Below are 27,531 nucleotides of genomic sequence, written 5' to 3'. Positions count from 1 at the left end.
CAGTTCAGTCGCTCAGTCGTGTCCAACTCTTTGCAACTCCATGGACCGCAAAACGCCAGGCCTCCCTGTCCATCACCAACTCCCGGAGTTTACCCAAACTCATGTCCATTGAGTCGGTGATGCCATCCAACCATCTCCTCCTCTGTCGTCCCCTTCTCCTCCTGCCCTCAATCTTTCCATGCATCAGGGTCTTTTCAAATGAATCAGCTCTTCGCATCAGGTGGCCATTGTATTGGAGTTTCAGCTTCAACATCGGTCATTCCAATGAACACTCAGGACTGATCTCCTTTAGGATGGACTGTTTGGATCTCCGTGCAGTCCAAGGGACTCTCAAGAATCTTCTCCACCACAGTTTAAAAGCATTAATTCTTCTGTGCTCAACTTTCTTTATAGTCCAACTCTCACATCCATACATGACTACTGGAAAAACCATAGCCTTGTTTAGGTGGACCTCTGTTGGCAAAGTAATGTCTCTGCTTTTTAATACACTATCTAGGTTGGTCATAAGTTTCCTTCCAAGGAGTAAGCATCTTTTAATTTCACAGCTGCAGTCACCATCTGCAGTGATTTTCAGTTCAGTTCAGTTCAGTTCAGTCACTCAGTCATGTCCGACTCTTTGCGACCCCATGAATCACAGTACACCAGGCCTCCCTGTCCATCACCAACTCCTGGAGTTCACTCAAACTCATGTCCATCAAGTCGGTGATGCCATCCAGCCATCTCATTCTCAGTCGTCCCCGTTTCCTCCTACCCCCAATCCCTCCTAGCATCAGACTCTTTTCCAGTGAGTCAACTCGTCGCATGAGGTGGCCAAAGTATTGGAGTTTCAGCTTTAGCATCAGTCCTTCCAATGAACACCCAGGACTGATCTCCTTTAGAATGGACTGGTTGGATCTCCTTGAAGTCCAAGGGACTCTCAAGAGTCTTCTCCAGCACCACAGTTCAAAAGCATCAATTCTTCAACGATCAGTGTTCTTCACAGTCCAACTCTCACATCCATACATGACCACGGGAAAAACCACAGCCTTGACTAGACGGACCTTGTCCCCCAAAATAAAGTCAGCTGCTGTTTCCACTGTTTCCCCATCTATTTGCCATAAAGTGATGCGACCAGATGCCATGATCTTAGTTTTCTGAATGTTGAGCTTTAAGCCAACTTTTATGTTATGGAGTTTTACTCCATAAACATACAATAACAACCAAAAAATTAGTGCATTTTACTGTAGATAAGTATATCTCAATAAAGTTGATTTAAAAACTAAAAGACAAAGCATGTTAAGTCTAGTACAATTTATATCAGTAACTTACAAGCAAAGCTTGAAGCTGATCGTGTTTCATTTTTTAGTGATAAGAAAAATTCTGAGAAAAAAAGTTTAATTTAGTGAAAAATTCTGAGTGAAAAAAAGAGTTTGCTGAACTTTTTAGGTGCTTTGGGAAATGAAGCAACCACAGACCTAGGCAAAGAGAAGTATTAAAGCCAGAGACATCATACTTATGTCTAAAAGGACCTTCTAATCCAGATTTCTATATATCATTATATGTAATCTCAAAGAAATTCTTGTTAGAGTCATAGAGCTTTCAGGAGCCTCATTATCAATTAAAATAACTCTGTTCCAAAAACAGACATTGAAGGAGCTGTGCCTTCCTTTGTTCGAGTTAGGTTGAAGAAAGTGACAGGCAGGGAATAAAGGTTACTAATATCAAACTCTTATGAACCATTTGCAAAACATTTACAATAGTATATCAATAAGTACTAACTATACAAACTAAAATATTTTTAATCTGTAACTGACTTCATTGGTTTCTCGGTTTATTTTCAGGGCTTAAAAAAATACTAAATTTTTGTTTAATATCAGAATATTTAAATTTGTGTAAAATTTTAAGGGGACTGATTTTCTTTAGTTCATTTAACTTTTTCACTAGATTAACAAATTAAAGTCTTCTTGAATTTATTTCTACATATGTTATGTAGGTTAATGCTTTTTAAATATCTGTGTTATATATGTGAAATTAGAAGTAGTTTTAAACATTGACTATACCATAACTGCAGATGGTGACTGCAGCCACAAATTTAAAAGATACTTCTCCTTGGAAGCCAGGCTTCAACAATACATGAACCAAGAACTTCCAGATGTTTAAGCTAGATTTAGAAAAGGCAGAGAAACCAGGGATCAAATTGCCATCATCTGTTCAATCATAGAAAAAGCAAGAAAATTCCAGAAAAACATCTACTTCTGCTTCATTGATTATACTAAAGCCTTTGACTGTGTAGATCACAACAAACTGTGAAAAATTCTTAAAGAGATGGGAATACCAGACCACCTGACCTGCCTCCTGAGAAACCTGTTTGCAGGTCAAGAAGTAACAGAACCAGACATGGAACAAGGACTGGTTCCAAATTGGGAAAGGAGTATGTCAAGGCTGTATATTGTCACCCTGTTTATTTAACTTCTGTGCAGAGTACATCATTGGAAATGCCGGGCTGAAGGAAGCTGGAATCAAGATTGCTGGCAGAAATATCAATAACCTCAGATATGCAGATGACACCACCCTTATGGCAGAAAGCAAAGAGGAATTAAAGAGCCTCTCGATGAAGGTGAAAGAGGAGAGTAAAAAAGCTGGCTTAAAATGCAACATAGAAAAACGAATATCATGGGATCCAGTCCCATCTCTTCATGGCAAATAAATGGGGAAACAATGGAAACAGTGACAGACTTTATTTTCTTGGGCTCCAAAATCACTACAGATGGTGATTACAGCCACGAAATTGAAAGATGCTTTCTCTTTGGAAGGAAACCTATGACAAACCTAGGCAGCATATTAAAAAGCAGAGACATTATTTTGGCAACTAAGGTTCATCTGGTCAAAGCTATGGTTTTGCCATTAGTCATGTATGCTTGTGAGAGTTGAACCATAAAGAAAGCTGAATGATGAAGAATTGATGCTTTTAAACTGTGGTGCTGCAGAAGACTCTTGAGAATTCCTTGGACTGCAAGCAGATCAAACCAGTCAATCCTTAAGGAAATCAACCCTATATGTTCTTTGGAAGGAGTGATGCTGAAGCTGAAGCTCCAATGCTTTGGGCACCTGATCCGAAGAACTGACTCATTAGAAAAGAACCTGATGCTGGGAAAGATTAAAGGCAGAAGGAGAAGGGGACAACAGAGAACGAGATGGTTGGATGGCATCACTGACTCAATGGACATGAGTTTAAGCAAACTCCAGGAGTTGGTGATGGACAGGGAGGCCTGGCGTGCTGCGGTTCATGGGGTGGCAAAGAGTTGAACACAACTTAGCAACTGAACAACAACAATACTTTGAAGTGATCATGAAATTTTATTAAAAACTGATCATTTCCATTAGATTCCATTGAAGTAGTGATGAGACTCTTACTGTAAAGAATTCATGGAAATTATTACTGTGCTAAATCTCCAAAAATGAGCCATTAAAATTAACAGTTCTCAGTCCTAAATCCAATTAGAATTACCTGGGGAATTTCAAAATAATAATACCACCACCAGTGCATGCACTCCATCTAAGTGTTAAATCAGCAGGATCCAGGCATGTTTTCATAAACATCTTATATTTTTATAGATTAATTCTTAAAAGAAGGTATAGCCTTACCAATGGGAAAGTCATATTAGAGTCATAGGGCTTTTAAGAGCCTCATTCAAGTCCAGTCCGAGTCTCAGGAAAAAAAATTACCCTTTGTAAATAACTATTTTTCAGAATTTCACATGCTGTTATGAAACCTTTTGGAAACTCTATTCTCTGAATGGAATAGCTATAGCAAAAATTATTTTCTAAGCTATAACTAATGGCTAGGATAATTGAGTAGTTGCTTTAAGGTAAAGAAACTAAGGCAAATACATTTTATTGTCTTTGTTACCTCCCTCTTTTTCACTGTGAGGACTGCTCCAAGGATATAGATTATTTATATACCTATACTGTCTGTTGGAGAAGGAAATAGCAACCCACTCCAGTACCCTTGCCTGGAAAATCCCATGGACGGAGGAACCTCATAGGTTACAGTTAGTGGAGTCACAAAGAGACGGACACGACTGAGCGACGACACACGTATACTGTCTGTAGTCATATTACTCTCTTATGTGCCAAGTAATGGTGATATATTGAATCATTTTTGTTGACACTTAAAATTTCTAAGCTATAAAACAATGTTCTTTTTTTTTCTTTCAGAAATTTCGTGATGAAGTTAATCAGATAATAAATTCTGAAACCCTCTCAAGTGTAGACAGTCTTGAGGCTGGGGAACGTGAAGAAATATATTTAACACTTAATAAGGAGCCTTCCACATCAGTCCAGCAGCAGAATTCTATTTCCCTCAAATCAGCAAATCTGCAATCAACTAATCTAAGCTGCTTTGATGAAGATAAACTGTCATTCTCTAAAACTCAACACATAAATGATTGGCTTATAAATATAGATGATCCAAATATTTTCTCAGATATTTTTAGTAAACCTAATGTTCTCCCTGATTCAAGTAAATGTTTTAATAGTAAAGAACAAAATCCATCTGCTCTGAGTGGAACTGTGGAAAGAGCCGTAAATACTGCTAATAATTCAGTAGCCATTCTATATAGTCCATCTATATTTGTACAAGATAAAAAAAGCAAAACCACATCTGGAACTAGTGTTATAAAGACAACTGACTCCTCTTCTGGAGCATTCAAAAGGGAGAGACCGTTAGTTACTGAGAGCCCAAAATTTAAATTCAGCAAAGCCTGGGCCACTCCAGATTCTCTAACCCAGGAAATCACAATAGTTTCAGACCAAGAGAAATATTCTGAAATGACTCAAGAAAATAGAACTACGTCAGTTCCTACTTCATTTGTACCTTTGGCAACACCTTTAGTTTTGCCATCGAATACACAATCAGCTAGGCCTTTACCAAAGAGCAGTTTACACATAAAAGAAATTGACCCAGTGCAGTGTTCTGATAAGTTAGGGGAAATGAAAGACATTAAAGATGAAAAGACAAAATATTTTAATTGTAATGAGGAAGAGTTATCTTTATTTTCAGATAACTTTCAAGTCGCCTGTACGCTTCACAACTCTGATTCAAAAGACGAAAAACAGAAAATATCTGAAGCATCAAAATCATTGTCTAATATAATTTCTAACTGTGACTTAGTCAGTCAGCACAAGAAAATGAAATACAATTTTTGTGAGAAGAATAGTGTGAGATTTCTTAAAAGTATTTTAAAGAAAGAATCTAAATACGAGCATGATTATTTTAAGGCACTGGTTACAAACCAAGGCTTTAAGTTAGGAAATCAAAAAGCAGCAGATATCAGAGATAGTATTGAATTAACAAAAGAAAAAGGGAAAAGTGCGGAAACTCCAAAAACTATTAAAAAACTGAGATGGTTTGATGAAACTGGCAATACAAGGAAAAATGCTGAAGATAGTCATTTGCTGAAGAATAGAAAAAGAGTATCTCAACAGTGGTCTCAGCCATTCCACATTCGAGCTAAAAGTGGTGCTGCCAGCAACATGCCTAGTATTCCTGCTTCTGCTGTGGATTCTGCTAATAAAAAAGAACCCAAGGATGATTTTCTCTCTGAAAATGTCACTGCTTTAGGAGGATCTGGAATAGACCATGTGCCTTTGAACTGTTTGATACCTTCAGGTTATAGCACTGCTAAACAAGCCTGGCCAGACACCACAGAGGAGGAAAGTATATCCCCTGTAAAGAGTAGTGGTTCCAAAACTCAGAAAACTAATCCACAAAGGAGTGAAGCAAAAGTCATTAGAAGAACAAGATCTGCTAAAGTCCAGTCAGGCTTTGTATGTATGAACAGAAAAGGCACTGTTATTCGACCACAGTCTGCGAGCAAAGCCAACACATTTGTACAAGCTCAGGGTAAATTAATTGTACCTCATCCTCCTCCTACATCTCAGTTAAATGTTAGAAGTTGTAAAAATATACAAGCATCTCAGTGTCAGTCTGTAATGCCTGAAAATTCTCAAAACATCAGTACAGGTAACTACTTTAATTCAAAATGTATGCTTGCAACAGAGTGCAAGTTGAATCAGTGGAATCAAGAAAGTAGTCTTCCACTCCCTCATGTTTGTTCTGACTTAGTCACGGTGATGCCAGCTCTACCGTGTTGTTCTTCGGAGTGCCAAACGTTAATGAAAATAAATCATTCAAATGGCAGGCAAACTGTTGCCCTGCAAGGTGGGACGTTATATTGCCCCCAAAGATGTCCAACATATGAAGAAAGTCATCCCTCTGTGACTCTTAAAACTACTAAAGAAGAACTGGTTCCCTTGTGGAAAAGACAGCATAATATTCTGGGTCAAAATGAAAAGGCTGCTGGTAAGAATAAATTTAAATATTTTTATAGGTAAAATGTGAACTTTTTATTATTGTGGTTTGATAATGTACCTTACAGGACATTAAAATTGAACAATAACAGCCTTATAGAAATAACATCACCCATAATATTGTACCCTTGTCTGTCTGGTAGCTAACACTTTTAAGCAAATGACCCAACCTTTGCTTAACTAAAATTAGAAACTTTTGCTAATTTCTGTGTTTCCCATGACTTGTTAGCCTAAAAGAAGGAAGACAAGAAATGTGGTTTAATTCTTATCCCATATCATTCTGTTATTACTGCAGTGTTATAGTCAAAATTTCTGTCAAAGTAAGCACAGTGAAAAATAGTTGTTTAAATTATTCTAAACAGGTGAATAAATGTGATTATAGTACTTTTCTTTATTCTTCTTTAAGGTATTTGTTAAATTTAATTGTTATTAGCTAACAATAGGTGTGCCTAACTCTCTCATTATCTTTCCAAAAGAGCAGCAGCTCTGTTTTAATTGGCTATGTACGGAAGGTTTCATATGGAGGAAAAGATTATAGAATTCCTTTAAACATTTTTGAAAGGTAATTCTCTGTTATGCCATTGCCCTTAGTAGGCCTGGTTGACACCTCATGAAGCTATTTTCCTCTAAAGGAATGGACTATAGGCCCATACTTTTTTCTACTAGTAGAAATCAGATGACTAGTCAGAAATACATAAGATTTGAGAAAAAAATCAGAAAAGCAACTCTTTCTTTTCCCAAATGTATGAATAAATATTAAGATATAAAGTGAGAGTTAGTTTAGATTTAATATTTACATCTTTCTTCAATTAGACCATGAGATTTTAAGAACAAGGGAATTTTTTTGACTTCTTTACCTTATCCCCAGATTTTAACAGTGCCTGGCACTTAATAAGCACCTAAACTTTTCTTAAACTGAATGGACACAGGCCATGTTAGCAGATGGGAAGCTAAATGCAAAGACTCTAGTTTTAAACTAGATTTTTAAATATTATTTCTCTCATTAAAGATTTTGCTTTCTTTTTATCCAGCCACTTCACAGTGTAACTTTAGTTTTCACACTACTTCCAAAAAATGAAAGCGTCATGTAGATTTGATATTTTAAAGGAAATTATGATAAATAAATTATGATGGTAACTGTTTTGAATTTCTACTCTTTACCAATTATAGTAATAAGTGCTTTATACATATTATCTCATTTAAACCTCACAGCAGTCCTAACATACATATTTTTTAAAACCTCATTTTGCAAAGAAGGAAATAGAATTGCCAAAAGTCAAGAGCTATTATCAATAAATAGCAAAAATAGTATTTTCATCCAAATATCTATGACTCCAAGTCCCATGCTTTTTCTACTAAAGCTATGTAATAAATATAATCATTAAGAAAACATATGTCTGAGATGATCAGGAAAAGCATTAGGAAATATAGTTTCCCAGTAGCATAAATATAAAAATGTAACATATGAAAATTATATTCTCATTCTCTGATAAAAGAAAAAATATTTATTGTATATATAATCTGAGAAACAAATATTTTTCTAACATATAATCAAAGTAGGGGCCTTTGTATAAGAAATACTGGAAAATTTTAATATTTTTAGCCATGTTTTTAAAGAGAAATATTGAAATTGTTGTATATATCCATACTTTTTTGTTCATTGTCTTGTTTTTATTGAAGTATAGTTGATTTGCAATATCATATTAGTTTCCAGTATACATCATAATGATTTAATATTTTTATAGATTATACTTCACTTAAAGTTATTAAAAGCTAATGGCTATATTTTCTTGTACTATACAATATATCCTTCTTGCTTATCTATATACTTTCATATGTCTTATTTTTAGATTCTGCAAGAAATTAGTAACAACAGTATTTTTCTTCTCTGTCTGCCTCATTCACTAAGCATAATACTCTCCAAGTTTGTCCATGTTATTGCAAATGGCAGAATCTCATTCTTTTTATGACTGAGTAATATTCCTCTGTGTGTGTGTGTGTGTGTGTGTGTGTGTGTACCACATCTTCTTTATCCATTCATCTATTGATGGGCACTTGCACTTCTTCCATATCCTGGCTATTGCACATAATGCTGCTATGAACATTGAGGTGCACATAGCTTTTTAAATTAGTGTTTTCATTTTTATCATATATATGTCAAGGAGTAGAATTGTTGGGTCATACAGTAGTCTTATTTTTAGTTCGTTGAGGAAGCTTCATGCCCTTTTCCATAGTGACTGCACCAATTTACATTCCTACAGTGTAGGACAGTTTCCTTTTCTCCACACCCTCTCCAGAATTTATTATTTGTAGACTTTTTAATGATAACACTTTTGACTGGTATGATACCTTACTGGGGTTTTGATTTGTATTTCTCTAAAAATTAGTGATATTGAGCATCTTTTTGTGTGCCTGTTAGCCATCTGTGTGTCTTCTTTGGAGAAATGTCTATTTAGGTCTTTTGCCTGTTTTCTTTTTTAAATAGGGTTTTGGTTTTGTTTTTTTTTTGCTATTGAGTTATCTGAGCTGTTTACATATGTTAGATATTAACCCCTTATCACAAAGAGTCAGACATGACTGTGCAACTGAACAACAACAACAATTGGTCATATAATTTACAAGTATTTTCTCCTATTCATGAGGTCGTCTTTTTGTTTTGTTGATGGTTTCCTTTGCTGTACAAAAGCTTTTAAGTTTAACTGGATTTTCTTTATCTTTTCTCTTATTTCCTTTACTTTAGGAGACAAATCTAAAAAAATATATTGCTATGATTTTTGTCAAAGAGTGTTACACTTATGTTTTCTTCTAGGAGTTTATGATTTCCAGTCATATTTAGATCTTTAATCTATTTTGAGTTTATTTTTGTACACTGTGTTAGAGAATATTCTGATTCATTCTTTTACACTTAGCAGTCCAGTTGTCCCAGCACCACTTATTGAGAAGACTGTCTTTTCTCCATTGAAAAGGAGAAAAGGTTAATTGTCATAGGTTAATTGACCATAGTGGGTGGATTTATTTCTGGGCTCTCTGTTCTGTTCAGGTGATCTATGTGTCTGTTTCTGTGCCAGTACCATGCTGTTTTGTTGTTTATTTCTATACTTATTATTGTAATTATACTTAGAAAATCTAATAGTAACAAAACTTTGTATGTTCAGTCATTCAAACATTTTTTAAAACTGTTTTAATATTAAACATTTCAAATGAACCCTTTGTTAATACTGAATTATAGTTCTCAGTGCTAAGTCACTTCGTATCTGAATCTGCAACCCTGTGGGCTGTAGCCTGCCAGGATCCTCTATCCACAGGGATTCTCCAGGCAAAAATACTGGAGTGGGTTGTCATTTCCTATTCCAGGGGATATTCCCAACCCAGGGATCGAACCCGCATCTCTTATGTCTCCTGTGTTGGCAGGCTGGTTGTTTACCATTAGTGCCACCTGGAAAGCCCATGAATTATAGTTCAGTGAGCATCTATTTATTTTTTCTACTCTACTATTTGCTAGGGCATTTTTATCCTCATGGTCAGTGTACCCAGAGTTGACAATTATGGATGGTGTCTTGCTCTCTGTTAGCATATCCAAAACTCTCCAGCAAAACTTTCAGTAAAAACTCTATTCCATGAGACCCAAGCCATTCAACTGTAGCAACTCCTGACCTTTCAAGTCATTTTCCCCTGAAGATGACTTTGGCATCTAGTTCACAGTCTTCCTTTATTGGAAAAGTCTTTGCCAATATACTGGTGACTCAGCATTCATGTGAGCGAACAATCCAACACCCTGATCTCTCTCAATCCTTTTTCACCTCTAGTGATTTTCTGTACTATTCTGCCTCAAGTACCCATTCCCTTTGTCATACTTTGGACTGGATCAACATCAATAACTTCCTTACTTCTAAAATTAGTAATTTAATTTACGTTCTTCTTTCTGATTGCAATATGCTTTTTGTACCAGATGTTTTACATCAATGGAATAAAATAGAGTCTGAAAACAGACTCATATTTGAATGCTTGATTTTTGGCAAAGATGGTACTGCATAGCAGGGAGAAAGTACTTGTCTTTTTATTAAATGGTACTGAGTCAATTGAATGATTTTATGGAATTAGTAAACTGACTCTTAGCTCACACCATACACAAAAATCACTTCCAAGTGAACTGTATATATGAATATGGAAAGTGAAAAAGAAATGCTTCTAGAAGATAATACAGGGAATGTGCTTATGACTTTGGGATGGGCAGAGATTTTTTACATAGACAAAACTGAAAAAGCACTAACCATTAAGGATAAGACTGAAACTTTTTCATCCAAAACACCATTAAAATACTGAAAAATCAAACTATAGAGTGAAAGATATTTATAATGCATAATACCAACAAAGAGTTCATATCCAAAATATATAAAGAACTCCTATGATGAATAAGAAAAAGACAACGTAGTTATGTGAGTCATGTTTGAACCAGCAAAACAAACCAGTAAGATAGATTGTTTATTGCAACAGATTGGCTTACATAAATATGGGGGACAGGGAATCTAAGCAAGTACGAAATTTTTAGGGCAGGCCAGGAAGAAGGGCAGAAACTCACAGGAACAGATGAAACTTGCCATTCACAGGCAGAATTTTGTGTTCTCTCAAAAAAGACTTACCTTTGAGGCCTTTGACTTAATTGACTCAAGTTCACATGGGTTATCTAGGATAATCTCCATTACTTAAAGCAAACTGATAATAGACTAATAATATCTACAAAATACCTTCACAGCAATACATTAATGTCTAATTGAACAACTGAGGACTGTAGACAGGTGACATATCAAAAAAACCATCATGCCAATTTATTTTAAAGGCAGTATATTTGAATTAGCTTTTCATAATGGAGGCTTGTCAAATGATCAGTTAACATATGAAAGACTTCAGCCTCAGTCCTCAGAAGAATTCACATTAAAATAATTAGATAAAATTACATCTGAAGGGCTAAAATTTTTAAACTACAATGCTGTTAAGAAGAATGTGTGATGCCTGGAAGCTCACATCTACTAAATTTGAATATATGCATATCCTATGACTCAGCAATTCCAGACCAGCACACGTGTGTGTGTGTGTGTGTGAGAAATTCATTCATATGTAAAACAGAAGATATGTACCAGAACTTTCATAGCAGTTTTACAGCCATAATCTAGAATGATATCAAATGTTCTTCAGTGCTATAATATGTAAAGTAAAAGTTATTCATTCAGTATAATACCATAATAAAAAATGAATCAGCCACTACTAAGAAACAGTAACATGACTAAATCTCACACCAGGATATCATGCAAAAGAAGCCAGTCATAAAAATGCATATTATATTCCATTTCTATTAGGTTGAAGAATAGGTAAAACCATGGATGGGGTTATATGGAAACAGGTAAGAAGGGAAGCTTTTTCAGTGCTGGTAATGTTCTATTTCTTGACTTGGGTGTCTGTGATCTGGGTGTGTCTACCTGAATACTTAAAATTTGCACATGTTTCTATAGACAGCTGTACTTCAGGTTTTTAAAAATCCAAATGATGTTGACATACTAAATACTTTGAAATCTGATTTCAAAAAGAATGCTTTGTTTTCTTTTCCAGGGAGTATTAAAAATAACTTCAAGGAATCAAAAATTTGATTACTAGAAAAGATCAAAGATACAATTGAGCTTAGCTCCCATATTTTATGGATGAGGAAACTGATACCCATAATGAGATTATATAGCCCAAGATGACTCAGGTAGTTCAAAGCAGAGCCAGAATTTTGTATTGCAGCTGAATTTATTCTTATCTTAGAATAAATCTAGTTTTCATGACATCAGAAATGTAATTAGAGTGAACTCCGGGAGTTGGTGATGGACAGGGAGGCCTGGCGTGCTGTGATTCATGGGGTCGCAAAGAGTCCGACACGACTGAGCAACTGAACTGAACTGAACTGAAGCAAATTATTCTAGATATAAATTAGGTAGCATTTACTATGTGCCAGTCACTATTGTAAGCACTTTACATGTGGAAACAAGTTTAATTCTCCCAGTAACTGTGAGTAAATAATGACACTGCCATCTTATAAGCGAGGAGAATGAAGCAATGAGAGGGCTAATAACTTGTGTAAGTCACATGACCAGGACTAATGGCAGAGCCAGGGTTAAAATTCAGGCATTCTGTCTCTATTATCTCTGCTCTTAATTACTTAGCTATTATGCTTGTAATTAAAGACAAAACAACAAAAATACCTCTCTCTGTAAAAAGATGAAGATAATCTTATCATGGTGATTATTTTGAAATATATATCTTACCTACTAATCACATTGTATACCTTAAACTTAAATATGTTATATTGTCAATATTTCACTAGATCTGAAGAGTATAATTTAATTTTTAAAACTCTGAATAACCACAAATTTTTCAGTGATACACATTTTTAAAATAGTACATTCATCTAATACAGTTTGTTAAAAGTACAGAGAAACAAAGGAAGTCATTAATCAAATGAATAATGGCATGAAGGTTTAAAATCATCTTTACCAGTTGAAGTGATAAACCAAAACTAAAAAACTATGGTTTAGTAGAGATAGCTATAGTCATGTATATGCATTCAATACAATTTTTAAAATTTTTTTATTGGAGTATGGTTGATTTACAGTGTTTTAGTTTCAGGTATACAGCAAAATGAATCTATTATACATATAGTCACTCTTTTTAAAATTATTTTCCCACATAGGCCATTACAAAGTATTCAGCAGAGTTCTCTGTGCTATACAACAAGTCCTTTTCAGTTATCTATTTTATATATAGTTGCGTGTATTTATCAACCCCAGTCTTCCAATTTATCCCTCCCTCTCTGCATTCAATATACTTTTTTAAATCTCTCAATTGTGAAATGTATCTTACATACAAAATAATGTACATAATATACAAAAACAAGTTAAAGACTAATAATAGAAGAACCCAATGCCCAGTTTCGAAAATAGAAAATCACTGGTATTGTTGAAATCTCACATGCCTCTCTTTAATTACATCCCCTTTCTCTCTTACAAAATGACACTGTATAGAATTGTGTTAATGATTCCATGCTTTTCTTTATAATTTTACCATATGTAAATATATCTCAAACAATATATTATTTAGTTTTGCTTTAGTTTTGCAACTCATATAAATAAAACCATTTCATCTATATACTTCTATGATTTGCTTTTTTTCAATTAATTTTGTGTTTTGGATTCATTATTATCGATTAGTTTAGCTGCACTTCATTTGTATTTGTTTTGTATTTCATTTCATTAAAATTACTGTATTACAGTCTATGGAAATTTTTCCTTTTCCTACTCCTGGCCGTTTGGGTTCTTTCAGTTTCTCACCTTTATGCATAGTGCTTCTAGGTACAGTTTTATATATCTGCTGATACACATGTTGCTGGGTATGTGTATTTCACCCAGGTTAAGTATACTGCCACAAGTAATGCCAAATTATTTTCCAAAGCAGTAAATGAGAGTGCCTTTACTACATGCTCACTAAACCTCCAGTCGTCAAACTTTTTAATATTTTCAAAGGTATGGGTGAGAAATGGTGTCTAATTACAACAGTTTGCATTGCCCTAGTTACTAATGAATTGAGCATTTTTCATATGTTTATGCACAATTTGCATTTCCTCTTTTGTGCAATATCTGCTCTTGGGTTCTGAGTTTTTCTTCCTTATTGATAAAAGTTCCTTGTATCAATATATTCTAGGATTCTACATCAGTTATATGTGTTGCATATATTTTCTGCCAATTTGTGTGTTTTTTGTTTTTTTTGCATTTTGCTTCTGTCTATTTAGTTTGGCTTTTTTTTTTACAGAAGCAAGATATCTACCTTGACAATTTTTCTTTAAGAAAAGAAAAAATCAAGATAAAACTAAACAAACAAAAAAGAAAACTTTACTATATCTGTTAGAAACTTAATATAATTTTAGGCAATAATAACCAGATCTTTGGAAGTACTGCAATAGTCTACATTATTTTAGGCTATGTATTTTAAGAGCTGTATATAAACAAACTGAGTGAGCCAGCACTCTGGAAGGAGGGGTTGTGTCTGAAGGCCAGTTGAAGGAACTCAAGCCAGAGAGACATGTACAGGCTTTGTACAAATGTTTGAAGGTTTATTATGTAAAAAAAGGAGGAAACAGAACTAAGTGAAGGGGTAAAATGTGCTAAGATGTTTTCAGCTCAGCATAAGGAAGAACTTGAGCTAATACCACCAACAATTGAGGAAGGTACCCCATGGGGAAGTGGCTCCCCATCACTTAAGCATTCAAGCACAGGTTGACTGTCCACCTCTGAGTGATTTAGACTTATGAGTAAGAGGTTGAACTAGTTAACATCTAAGATCTCTTCCAAAGTTATAATTTCATGAATGTCTCCAGAATTTCCCCCTGTTTATAATTAAGATACTACAAATTTTAAAATATGTAATACTTTCCTAAAGATTAGTAGCTATATTTTGAGTTTTGGTAGTAATTCTATCATATTTAGAATTTTCATATGGGACAAGAAATTTGGCTAGAGATGCCAGTACAAACTATATTATTTTTCCTAAAATACCTATATTCACAGCTATTATATTAATTAGTAAATAATATTTAAGTTCATGTATGTGAATGGAACAAAACATGAACAGATTTAAGCATATATTTTCATCTGTTCTTAGGATCAATCTATAATCCACAAAACTGAACATCTACACAAGGAAAAATCAAAAGCAAATAATTATGCTACAAATCAAGAAAGTACAAAAGTATTGGTAGATCTTACCTCCAGAAGATTTATTAACAGGCTGAAGGAAGAGAAAAATTATTGATACAGCAGTCATGTAACCAAGTTAATTTTCATTTAGGATATTTTTAGAGCTGTTCAAAAATAGAAAAATGGGGACTTTTCAAGATTTAGAAGACAATTCCAAGCATAATAAACAGTATTAAAACTTTATTGGTACCCAAATTATCTTACTATAAGCTATTAACATTTAACATATCTAGCATTTAATGTATTTAGCATTCCCGTATTAGAGTAAACATAATACAGTGCTTTTTAAACTATAGGTCATGACTCATTAGCAGGTTGTAAATCAGTTAATGAGTACTAACCAGAAATTTTTAATGAAATATAATTGTAGAATGTTCTAGAATAGAAACTATCAGAGGGCACTGTATATTGTAAGAGTAAATATGGTTCACAAAAACTATACATGCATCACGGGTCACAGTGGAAGATATCTTTCTATGAGACCCAGTCAAATCAAAATGAAAATTACTAGCATAGAGAATAAGAGCTAGAATTGTACATTTTGGAGACAGCTAAATCTCATCTTCGGCTTGTGACCTTAAACAAGTTACTAACCCTTGCCTGTGCCTCAGTTTTTTTATCTATAAAAATAGTGATGATAATAGTTTCTGTAGTATAGAACAAGGCCTGGGCAACTATAAATGTTCAACACATTAGCTAAAATTATGTTAGTATTTCTTACTCTAAAAAGTCAGATGTTCAGTTATAGCCAGTTTTCTTGAAATTTGAAAGCTTTTATGTCTTCACTGTTATATAGATATAGATATCTACTTATAGTATATGTATATAATTATATACACGTTATATAGAGAAAATATACAGATATTTAGCTATGGTAACATAAATATCTGTGTTCTTTCAGTACGTAATTTCAGCTAAAAAATTTGTGTACTTTTTCCTACCTAAACCTGTATGACAGAAGCATACATGCACACTCCCAAGACATTTGTGTGCTTATACACACTCATTGAATTTTCCACCTTTCAGTCCAAGAGTCTTATTAACTGTGTATCATTGTTACTTTGTACTTTAGAACATAATGTTCCTTTTGACTCAAAGATCATTATACTTGGAGGCCTACTACTCCTTTAAGACCAAGCTTAAAAGTAACCTCTGTGAGAGCTTTCTTGATTCTCACAAAGGCTCTGTGTTTTCACTTAATTCTGTTACCACTTCACAGTTTATTCACTTTATTGTAATAATCCATTTAAATTTATATCCATTCTTCTGGAATACTGGACTCCAAGAGTTTTTATTACACCACCATTAACAAAAATGTTGAGCAAATATCACACACATATATACCATACACACATATTACTCTACTAATATATACATTAAGCACCTCAGCCAGAAATAGAAAAATTTTTAACTGAGACAAGGATGAAATACAGACTTTTAAAATAATTTTTAAATTTTGTATCTTATAAATCATACATTTTAAAATAATAATTATAAAAATAATTTTATGTGTTAACATGCAAAAAATTTCTCATAGTATTAATAATTTTCTGAATGGTTAGTTTCAAATGTCTTATCAATTATGATGACTTCATTCTATATACCATCGTTCCATGTCTCAAGGCATAATACACTGAGTGAGGTTTATTTTTTATTTTTTATGATTTTTAGATTTGTGATCCTTTGTTACAACATAACTAGAGTTTGTAATGAGAATAAGATGTGTATCAGCTCTGTCTTTCTTATTCACCTGTGCTTGTGCTATTAGTATTGTCTTTATGATTTTGCAAGACTATGTTTTTAATTAGTCCTAGAGAAAATAATAAATAAAATAATAATAATAAAACATTACACATACAATAAAAGCCCTACATAAGTCATTTTAGCCTCTTTTCCACTTTGTAAGGAGAAGGCAATGGCACCCCACTCCAGTACTCTTGCCTGGAAAATCCCATGGGTGGAGGAACCTGGTAGGCTGCAGTCCATGAGGTCGCTAAGAGTCGGACACAACTGAGCGACTTCACTTTAACTTTTCACTTTCATGCATTGGAGAAGGACATGGCAACCCACTCCAGTGTTCTTGCCTGGAGAATCCCAGGGACGGGGAAGCCTAGTGGGAGGCTGTCTATGGGGTTGCACAGAGTCGGACACGACTGAAGCAATTTAGCAGCAGCCACTTTGTAAGGATTCATTCAGATACTATGAAATATCCATAAATCCAGGGCACACATAAAATTCAGTGCATTGAAAGACACAAAAGAACACTAATGAAGATAACACTGCCAACCTCACACACTTAGAACCTCTGCACTTCCTCCAAGATAACTGTTTACTGTATGCTATGTGCATACCTTGTATACACACTATATGCATCTACCTTGCAAACTCACAAGGGTGCCAGTATCAATCATGTTTTACCACAGTAAATTTTAAATTTATAATTTTTAGATAATAGAAAATGAAATTTTAACATGTTCTTCCTGTGCAACAGTGATTTATTTTGCATATCCTCCTGGTGTTCTGCCACAACACTTTAGAGGTCACTGCTCTAAACTATAGACCCCTCAAAAGCAGAGAGGTTGTTTAAATCGTTATGGCACCTGTGTCATGCATAGTACATGTAAGAGAAGTTCAATAAAAGCTTGCCAATTGAATGAATCAAACTTAGGGTTTTCTGTGGTTTAAAGGTAACTTGGAAGTTTACAGTGGATATATACTGTCTACTCATGTAGATTTTGACTTTGCCGTGGTATCTGTTTAAGATTCTAGTGTTACAAGAAGAAAACGAGTTGTCGAAAATAAACACAAAAGTCTTTTAGAGCAAAAAAGACAAAACCCTGGATCTGTAGGACAGAAGTACAGTGAGCAGATGAATGTAAGTATAGCATTAGTAGACATCTCTATTCAATAGTGAAAAATTGCTTGGAAAACAGAATGTTCTTAAAGGTCTGTGCTCTGCCTGCAAACTGTTCCACAATATAAATGATATAGCCGAAGCCATTGTGAAGCACTGGAACTCTCTATGCTAGGAGCTTATTGTACTATACGTAAATGCTATATTCTAGTTTGCCTAAATGATCAGTTACTAATGAATATTTTAAAGCAAGCTTAAGAAATCACATTATTTTATTTGTTATTATTTATAGTCAGCTCTGCGGGAAAGCTGAATTTATTCACAACAATATTAATATTTAACTATACATTAAAAAAGGGAAAAAAAGAAAAGTAAACCGGAGCCATGGAAAATAAAGCAATGTTCTTATCATAAAGACTAATATAATTCCAGTGTGTTTAAATGGCCTCCTTGAACCTGAACATCCTGGAAGACATGCCAAGACATGTCCGACTCTTTGGGACCCATGGACTATACAGTCCATGGAATTCTCTGGGCTAGAATACTAGAGTGGGTAGCCTTTCCCTTCTCCAGGGCATCTTCCCAACCCAGGGATCAAACCTAGGTCTCCGGCATTGCAGGCGGATTGTTTACCAGCTGAGTCTCAAGGGAAGCCCAAGAATACTGGAGTGGGTAGTGTATCCCTTCTCCAGGGAATCTTCCTGAGCCAAGAATCAAACAGGGGTGTCCTGCACTGCAGGCAGATTCTTTACCTACTGAGCTATCAGGGAAGCCATTTAGTTACCATTCAGTTCAGGTCAGTCGCTCAGTCGTGTCTTACTCTTTGCGACCCCATGCACACCAGGCCTCCCTGTCCATCACCAACTCCCGGAGTTCACTCAAACTCATGTCCATTGAGTCGGTGATGCCATCCAGCCATCTCATTCTCTGTCGTCCCCTTCTCCTCCTGCCCCCAATCCCTCCCAGCATCAGAGTCTTTTCCAATGAGTCAACTCGTTGCATGAGGTGGCCAAAGTATTGGAGTTTCAGCTTCAACATGAGTCCTTCCAATGAACACCCAGGACTGATCTCCTTTAGAATGGACTGGTTGGATCTCCTTGCAGTCCAAGGGACTCTCAAGAGTCTTCTCCAACACCACAGTTCAAAAGCATCAATTCTTCGGTGATCAGCTTTCTTCACAGTACAACTCTCACATCCATACAAGACCACGGGGAAAATCCATAGCCTTGACTAGACGGACCTTTGTTGGCAAAGTAATGTCTCTGCTTTTGAATATGCTATCTAGGTTGGTCATAACTTTCCTTCCAAGGAGTAAGCGTCTTTTAATTTCATGGCTGCAGTCAGCATCCGCAGTGATTTTGGAGCCAAAAAAATAAAGTCTGACACTGTTTCCATTGTTTCCCCATACATTTCCCATGAAGTGATGGGATCAGATGCCATGATCTTCGTTTTCCAAATGTTGAGCTTTAAGCCAACTTTTTCACCCTCCTCTTTCACTTTCATCATAGAAAGGACTTATTCCAGTGATTCGTAATTTCTGCTCCAAAAAAAAAGGAAATATGTATTATATGAATAGTGATAATTGAAAATAAAAACAGCAAATAAAAGTTTTTAAGCCAATATATATCACTAATTTTAAATATGGAATTCTGATTTAATATTCTATTTTTATAGAATTTTGGACAAAGTATCCAGCTAAGTTCAAGTGAGCCAAAACAAACTACAAGGGGTACTTCTAATATTGAAGAAGGTATGTTTTAGTTTTCTTTTTTGTTGTTCTTACACATATTTTCCAAAGTTCTTACATATCACATGACTATTATACCACCAATTAGGACCTGAAGTCTCCTCACCCTGCACATTTAGACTGTTGCCAGTTTTTGTATGTTCTAAATAGTAATATATTGAACATCTTTCTACATCAGATTTTTTCCTATTAGATGATTTCCATATTTATATACCCAGGATTAGAGTACTTGGCTTAATTGACACCCAACTAATATTTATTGAATGAAACTCTGTGTATTAAATGAGTACTAGGTCAAAGGAAATAAATTTTGTGACTTTTTTTATATATTCCTGTAGCATTTTCCTGAAAAGTAGTATCTTTCAAAATTCTTCTAGGGTGTATTCAAACTTGAGGTAAATATCACATCTATTATTTGCATATATGACAGAGAAATGGTTTGTTATTAGTTTTTATTTGAATACCTTATACTAATAATAAGCTTAATTGTTTCTGTATGTGTATTTATTTTGGTGAGTTATTTCTTCATATTCTTTTTTCCTATAAATATTGGAATTTTAGTATTTTCTCATTCATTTCTGCAAACTCTTTAAATATCAAGGATTCTGCTCCTTATGCTAGTTACAAATGTTTTACTACTTTATTATGTACATTTTATTCCACTTATGTTTTATTTTCACATATAGAAGTCTTAATTTACATTTTTTTCATTCAATAAATAATTATTGAGAGCTAATTTCCTGCCTGCAACTAAATACTTTGGATACATAATAATTAACCAAACATATAAAAATCTTGACCTTCAGAATTTAAAATCTATTAGGGAAGACCAACCTTAAAAAATTTGCTTTTGGTTTTGTCTTAGTGATTTGTGCATTACCAAAGAAACTTCCCGATGAAGAAAGTTAGAAATGTTTCTTTTCCCTCTAGATTACTTTAATGATTTGATTCATTAAACTTAACTCTAATTCCTTTGAAATTTGTTTAAATAGATGATGTGAAGTGAAACTCCAAAATGCTTATTTTATAAACAACAAGCTAAGTTATTTGATTCATCTTCTTTCAAGTATTTGATCCATCTTTAGTCATATGGTCTTTTATTTGGTCAGTTTCTGAGCTTTCAGTTCTATCCAGCTGATCATCTAATTTTCTAAAATTTCCATAAGTTCCTTTCCTCTTATCACCATAATTGCTATTATAAGACAATCTATTCATCTCTTTATTCTACCAATGAATAATAAAAACAACACAGAAATAATCTACATATACATAATGTATTTTTTCCTTAGTTCAACCTACACTCTATGAACTTTTATTACCTCACTGCCATCATTTTGAGTATCTGTTTTTTAATTAAGGATGGGAAAATACTAGATATAGAAGACCCTGATAAATAAAATGCAAAGTAACAAAAGTTAAAACTGGGTTTCTGTTTGTGAAATTAATACATACAGGCGTGTCAGTTAAGTATGTGTGAGGACAGATCCCAAAGACAAAAAGGTATCAAAGAATAGTTAATATAAAGCTTCTGTAGTTTCAGGCAGTACTTCTGAATTTTTGATGGCTGAAAATCTAGTGAAAGCTTCAGTGCCTGAGGATGCAATTCTAACTGTCATGAATAGCAAGCAGCTACAGCAAACAAATCTGGCTTTAAATAAAACGCAGCAATTTAACATCTGTGCACTATCAGCTGAAGAACAAAAGATCCTACGGTCCCTTAATCATCTCAACGAAAGATTATACTGTAAGTATGGAAGAACACTTTGTATACAGAAAATTTTGTATTTTATTCTTAGAAAATTTTTATTTAAAATTTAATTTAAAAATTGAAAATGAAAATGCAAAATGTGTCCAGATTATCAACTATTTAAACCAAGTTTATAACAATTTAAGATTTATCTGAATATATTTACTATTTCAAGTATACTGTATTCATATCATTTACAATGATACCAGTTTCACTGGAAGGCTTAATTGTCTTTTAGCAATGTGTGAATCATTTCAGCAATGTGACAAGCTAGTTATCTGTACTTACCATCCATCTAAAACAACCATAAATTCAGGATTGTTGTTGTCATTCAGTCACTAAGTCATCTCCAACTCTTTGTCAGCCCATGAACTGCAGCATGCCAGGCCTCCCCATCCTTCACTGTCTTCCTGAGTTTGCTCAAACTCATGTCCATTGAGTCAGTGATCCCATCCAATCATCTCATCCTCTGTACTTACCATCCATCAAAAACAATCATAAATTCAGGATTACATACTTTAAAATCTTAAATATAGCAATAAGATGGTAAGAATACAGAAATTCTTAGGACCAGGAACTAAATATAAATAAGAGCCTAGAGTGATAAGAAGAGTGCTGCTGCTAGCTTTTCTCTTGAGAACATTTAACCCACAGAGTGAAATTGAGCTTTGCTTTTCATGGCCTCACGGAAAAATGGGAGGAGAAGACAAAATCCATGGCCTACTTAAGATGAATAGTCTCATGGAAGACCCTCCCACCCTAAAGTTGGGCCTACCAAGGAGCTACATCCTATGCAGTCTCACACTCCCAGAGAGAGAGGTTAAAAAAAAAAATAGCTTGCCTAACAAGTCTCAGAATTAAACAGATGAGAGGCGAAGACATGCAAGCTTTTTTCACCCCTCTGTATGTCTATGTAACTCTTTAAGAGGTTTTTGTCAACAACAGTCTCTTACTAAAGGAAATTCTAAAGAATGTACTTTAGCAAACCAAAAGTGATCTCAGATAGATAGTCTGAGAGGGTAAATTTGAACAAACATTGTATAAAATAAAAATAAATGTAATTTAAAAAGTAGTATGTGATTCAAACAGAAAACAGAATTTAAATACCTATCAAAAATGTTACATAACTTGGAGAACATAAATGGTATTAAAGTGTACTAGAATTCCTGTATGGTTATGGAATTAAGTAAAGATAGAGATTAACTTTGTGCATGCTTGCTAAGTCACTTCAGTCATGTCCTACTCTTAGCAATCCTATAGACAGCAGCCCGCCAGGCTCCTCTGTCCATGAGAAATAGAAATTAACTTTAGATATTGATGAATAAAGTATGTCTGTGCTAATTACTAAGGTCACAGAGGAAAACTAGTTTAGATGAATTATTATCAGATGAAATTGACTATAAAGCAGAAAACATTACTAGACATAAAAAAGATGACTTCATGATGATCAAAGTTTTAATACAGGAAAAATCTATAAAATATTTTCATTGTATAAACATTTAAAAACATAGCCTCAAAATGTATAAAGTATGTTTTAGCCATGATTAGGGGATATTTTAACATTAATTATAATTAATTACAATCAGTAATTGATAGAACAAATAGACCAAAAAGATTGATATGTAAGAATCAAACATGATTAACGTTCTTGATCAAAGGGACACATTCTTTGTAGGCACACATAGAACATTTATTAAAATGAACCAATATTATACTATAAAACACATTGACACATTTCAAAGGATTGGAGTAATGCACATCCTCTGACCACAATGCGATTGAACTAAACACGAGTAACAAAAAAACCATTAAGAAAAACATTTCTAAACAAACCAATGTTCTGGAAAATTAACCATAATAGAAATTACAAACTATTTAGACATGAACAATAATAATAAAAATATTTTCTGTATGTATGTATTTATCAAGGTCTCTCAACCTTTTTGGTCGATAATCATTTGTTGTGGGGGGCTGTCCTGTGCCTTGTAACATGCGTAGCAGTATCTCTGGCTTCGAAAATCATAGAATATCCCTATCATGATAAGTGTCTTCAGACATAGCCAGATGTCCTCTGAATGGCAAAAAGAAAATTACCTGTGGTTGAGAACTACTGAATATTTTTTTCATATGTAATATATATGTATTTACTGTGTGCATGTATATATTCCACTTTTGTATAAAATGTAGAAAACTGGAATATGTCAATCACACAATAAGAATGAGAAAAAACAGATAAACAACAAAAGTGTAGGTTTTCTTGAACCCATTAGAGAGGTGAGATCCCAGCACAACCAAGTAGCCTGACATCCAAGGAAAGACAGGAACTTCCAAGGAGAGACAACATGACCTTTGGCTCGCCTGTGGCAGAATATGGTGAAATGCCAGATTCCATACAAGCTGATGTTAGGAATTATGTTTAAACTGCTAACAGATAAATGTGGGCTATTACTGGAATATAAAACCTCTGGGAGTTACAGACACAAGAGGGGTTCACACAGCTCACAGATTCTTCTTTATAAACTTATACTGTGTGTTCACAGGAAAAACAGCAGAACAGGAGACTAGAGAAATCCCTTCTCAGTGGTGCAGTCTTGGAGAAGGGGAGCAGCCATCACTGTAGGAAAGGTATCAAGCTCCATGCAGAACCTTCTTTCCTGCAGAATGAAGGTCTGGGCTTCCCAGGTGGCACTAGAGGTAAAGAATCCACCTGCCAAAACAGGAGACAAAAGAGATGTGCATTTGATGCCTGGGTCAGGAAGGGTCAGGAAGATCCTCTGGAGTGGGAAATGGCACCCACTCCAGTATTCTTGCCTGAAAAATTCCACGGGCAGAGGAACCTGGTGGGCTACAGTCCATTGGGGTGCAAAGATGTGGACACGACTGAGCAACTGAGCACACACACACAGGTACTGGGATAGAGGCGGCAAACTTTGCTGATTGCCCCCAGGGCACAAGTGAAGACTTACTGGGTGTAGCGGAAAGGTAAGAGAAGTAGGCTTCTACTCTTGGAGAAGGGGCAAAAAGGAGGCATAGACCCAGATTATTAGAGGTATCGTGCTTTTGGAGAAGGGGCACAAAATTGTCCTGCACAAAACCTTCCAAAGATACAGTGGACAAAGTGGACTGCCCTGGAAAGGAGGAGCAGAATGACTGAGGAGGCATAGAGGACATGCCTAAGACTAAGCCTGGAGCAGGACAACAGGAAAACTCCACTACTCCCCCACTGCAAGGCCAGCAAGTACCAAGAAACAGCAATGAAAATCAGCTGGAGAAAAGCAAGAGCACAGAGTCTTGTGGTGCTGTGCAGACACACAGGGAGGCAAAAACTGAAAGTAGAGGGGAAAATTTAAGGGAAAAACCTCTATGACACCTGCAAAAGCACAAAATAACACTGGAGAATTTTGAAACCATTGATGTATTGAAGGTAACCATAGCAACAATAAAACTCAAACTGAGTTGATTAACAACACACACGTACATATACACCAATTGTCTAACAGAAAAGACATGCCCATTTTCTGGCACAGACGTATTTACCTCAAACAAGAAGTTCAGCATTCAGTCAAAACTTAAAAAGCAAGGAAAAAATCTCACAGTCAAGCGACAAAGCAATTAGCAGAGTGAGACACAGATGGCCCAGATGTTGAAACTGTTGGATCAGTTCAGTTCAGTCCAGTTCAGTCGCTCAGTCGTGTCCGACTCTCCGCGACCCCATGAATCACAGCATGCCAGGCCTCCCTGTCCATCACCAACTCCCGGAGTTCACTCAAACTCATGTCCACAGAGTCGGTGATGCCAGCCAGCCATCTCATTCTCTGTCGTCCCCGTCTCCTCCTGCCCCCAATCCCTCCCAGCATCAGAGTCTTTTCCAGTGAGTCAACTCGTCGCATGAGGTGGCCAAAGTATTGGAGTTTCAGTTTTAGCATCAGTTCTTTCAGTTCAGTTCAGTTCAGTCGCTCAGTCGTGTCCGACTCTCCGCGACCCCATGAATCACAGCACGCCAGGCCTCCCTGTCCATCACCAAATCCCGGAGTTCACTCAAAGTCATGTCCACAGAGTCGGTGATGCCATCCAGCCATCTCATTCTCTGTCGACCCCTTCTCCCGCCAATTTTAAATAACTATGACTAAGATGTTAAAGGTTATAGTGGAAGAGGTGGGCCACATGGGAGATTGCAAGCCTGAACAGGTAAAGAATTTCAGCAGAGAGATGGAAACCATACAAAAGGGTCAAATAGAAATGTGAGAAATAGGAACACTGTGACAGAAGTGAGTAATGTATTCTATGTACTTGTCAGTAGATCCAACAAAGCTGAGGAAAGCATTTATGAATTTGAAGATAGGTGAGAGAAAATTTCCAAACTGAAACACCGAGAGAAAAAACAAAACGTTTGAAGGAAAACACCAGAACAGAGGATCTAAGAGCCATTGGACAATATAAACCAGTCTAACAAACATCTGATTGGGATCCCAGTGTGAGAAACTGTTACCTTTTTCACTGGAATGAGCTACTGATTGGATTTAGGTAAAGCCGTTTCACATGGGATGAGAACCTGTTCTTGGGTTCCAAAGAACTTCTGGGGTCATTTTGAGACAAGTTGTTTGTCACTTCATATTGCAACAATTGGGCACCAAATAGAAATTAAATTGAGCTCCTACTACATAATATACGTAAAAATCAGTTACAAGGTGATTAAAGATTAAATATGAAAAATATATATAAAGCTGTTAGGAGGTAGTATAGAAAATATTTGTAATCTCAGAATTTCAAGAAGGCTTTCTTAAGTAGAGCAAAGGATCATAATCCATAGAGGAAAAAGATAATAAATTTGACTGTATTAAAGTTACAAACTTTTCTTCATATCAGAACATTAAAAGAATGAAAAGGCAGGCCACAAAACAAAAGAAAATTTAATACATCGTTCAAATATATAAAGAGCTTCTATATATCAATAAGAAAAGTCAATTTAGTAGAAAAATAGGTGTGGGAAGACGATCAGGAACTTCACATCAAAGAAAATGCAAATGACAATAAACACTAATAGATTATTCAACATTATTAGTAATGCAAAATAAAACAATGAGATGCAGTTATTTACTCATCAGAAAGACATGAATTTAAAAGCGTGGCAATGCTAAGTGTTGGCAAAGACATACAGCAATTAGAGCTCTCTCATAATGCTGACGGGAATATAAACTGAAGCAATCTTTTAGGAAATGTTTTGCTACCCATGTAATAAATTGACCATGAACATATCCTACAACCTAGAAATTTTACTTCTAGTTGCATATCTAGAGAAAACTGCACATGTGTATCAGGAAACATGTATAAGTATGTGTAGTGTGTGTGTGTTAGTTGCTTAGTCATGTCCGACTCTTTTCAACCCCATGGAGTGTAGCCCGTTAAGTTCCTCTGTCCATGGGATTCTCTAGGCAATAATACTGGAGTGGGTTGCCATTCCCTTCTCCAGGGGATAGAGATCATCATAACAACAAAAGCTAAAAATTTTAAAACATATATATATATATACACATATATATATATGTATATGCACGTATATATGTGGTATATTCAGGTTCTAGATTACTATTCAAAACTGGACAGCTACACACATGGAAAACTAGAGCTACATATGTCATCATGGATGAATCCAAATAATATATAATTTTGAGCAAAATAAGGCAAATTACAGAAAAATAAAGATAGTACAATACCATTTATGTAAAGCTCAGAAACACGCAAAACTAGACAATTATTTGGGCGATATGCACAGATGTATTAAGCCAGTTTAGTGCATGACCTCTGTGAGCAAGGGAAGAGAGTGCAATCCCCAGAGCAGATGAGGTATTCCAGGATTTCTCCAAAGTGATAATAATGTTCAAATGTCTTAGTCTAGGTAGTTACACAAGACATTAGCTTTATTAGTACTAACTAAAATATGCACATATGTTTTACATACTCTGTGTTAATTTCAAAATTAAATTCTTAATACATTAATAAAAGACAGGGTGCTGAATCTACAAAAGCAACACATAACTAAAGCTGTAGG

At 35.0% G+C, this 27,531-nt stretch overlaps 1 protein-coding gene across 1 annotated transcript in view; it reads left to right on the top strand.

Annotated features, from left to right (window-relative positions):
- Positions 1-27,531, top strand: part of CEP126 (centrosomal protein 126) — a 119,896-nt gene that overhangs the window by 84,994 nt on the left and 7,371 nt on the right. The window contains 4 exon segments of the mRNA XM_055422886.2: positions 4,198-6,343; positions 17,897-18,009; positions 19,663-19,738; positions 21,270-21,479. Of these exon segments, the coding sequence (XP_055278861.2) occupies positions 4,198-6,343; positions 17,897-18,009; positions 19,663-19,738; positions 21,270-21,479 (2,545 nt within the window).

This window comes from Moschus berezovskii, chromosome 14, assembly GCF_049115385.1.
Source record: "Moschus berezovskii isolate FMDL1 chromosome 14, NW_MosBer_1.0, whole genome shotgun sequence".
NCBI lineage: Eukaryota > Metazoa > Chordata > Mammalia > Artiodactyla > Moschidae > Moschus > Moschus berezovskii.
This window is presented reverse-complemented; position numbering and strand designations above follow the sequence as displayed.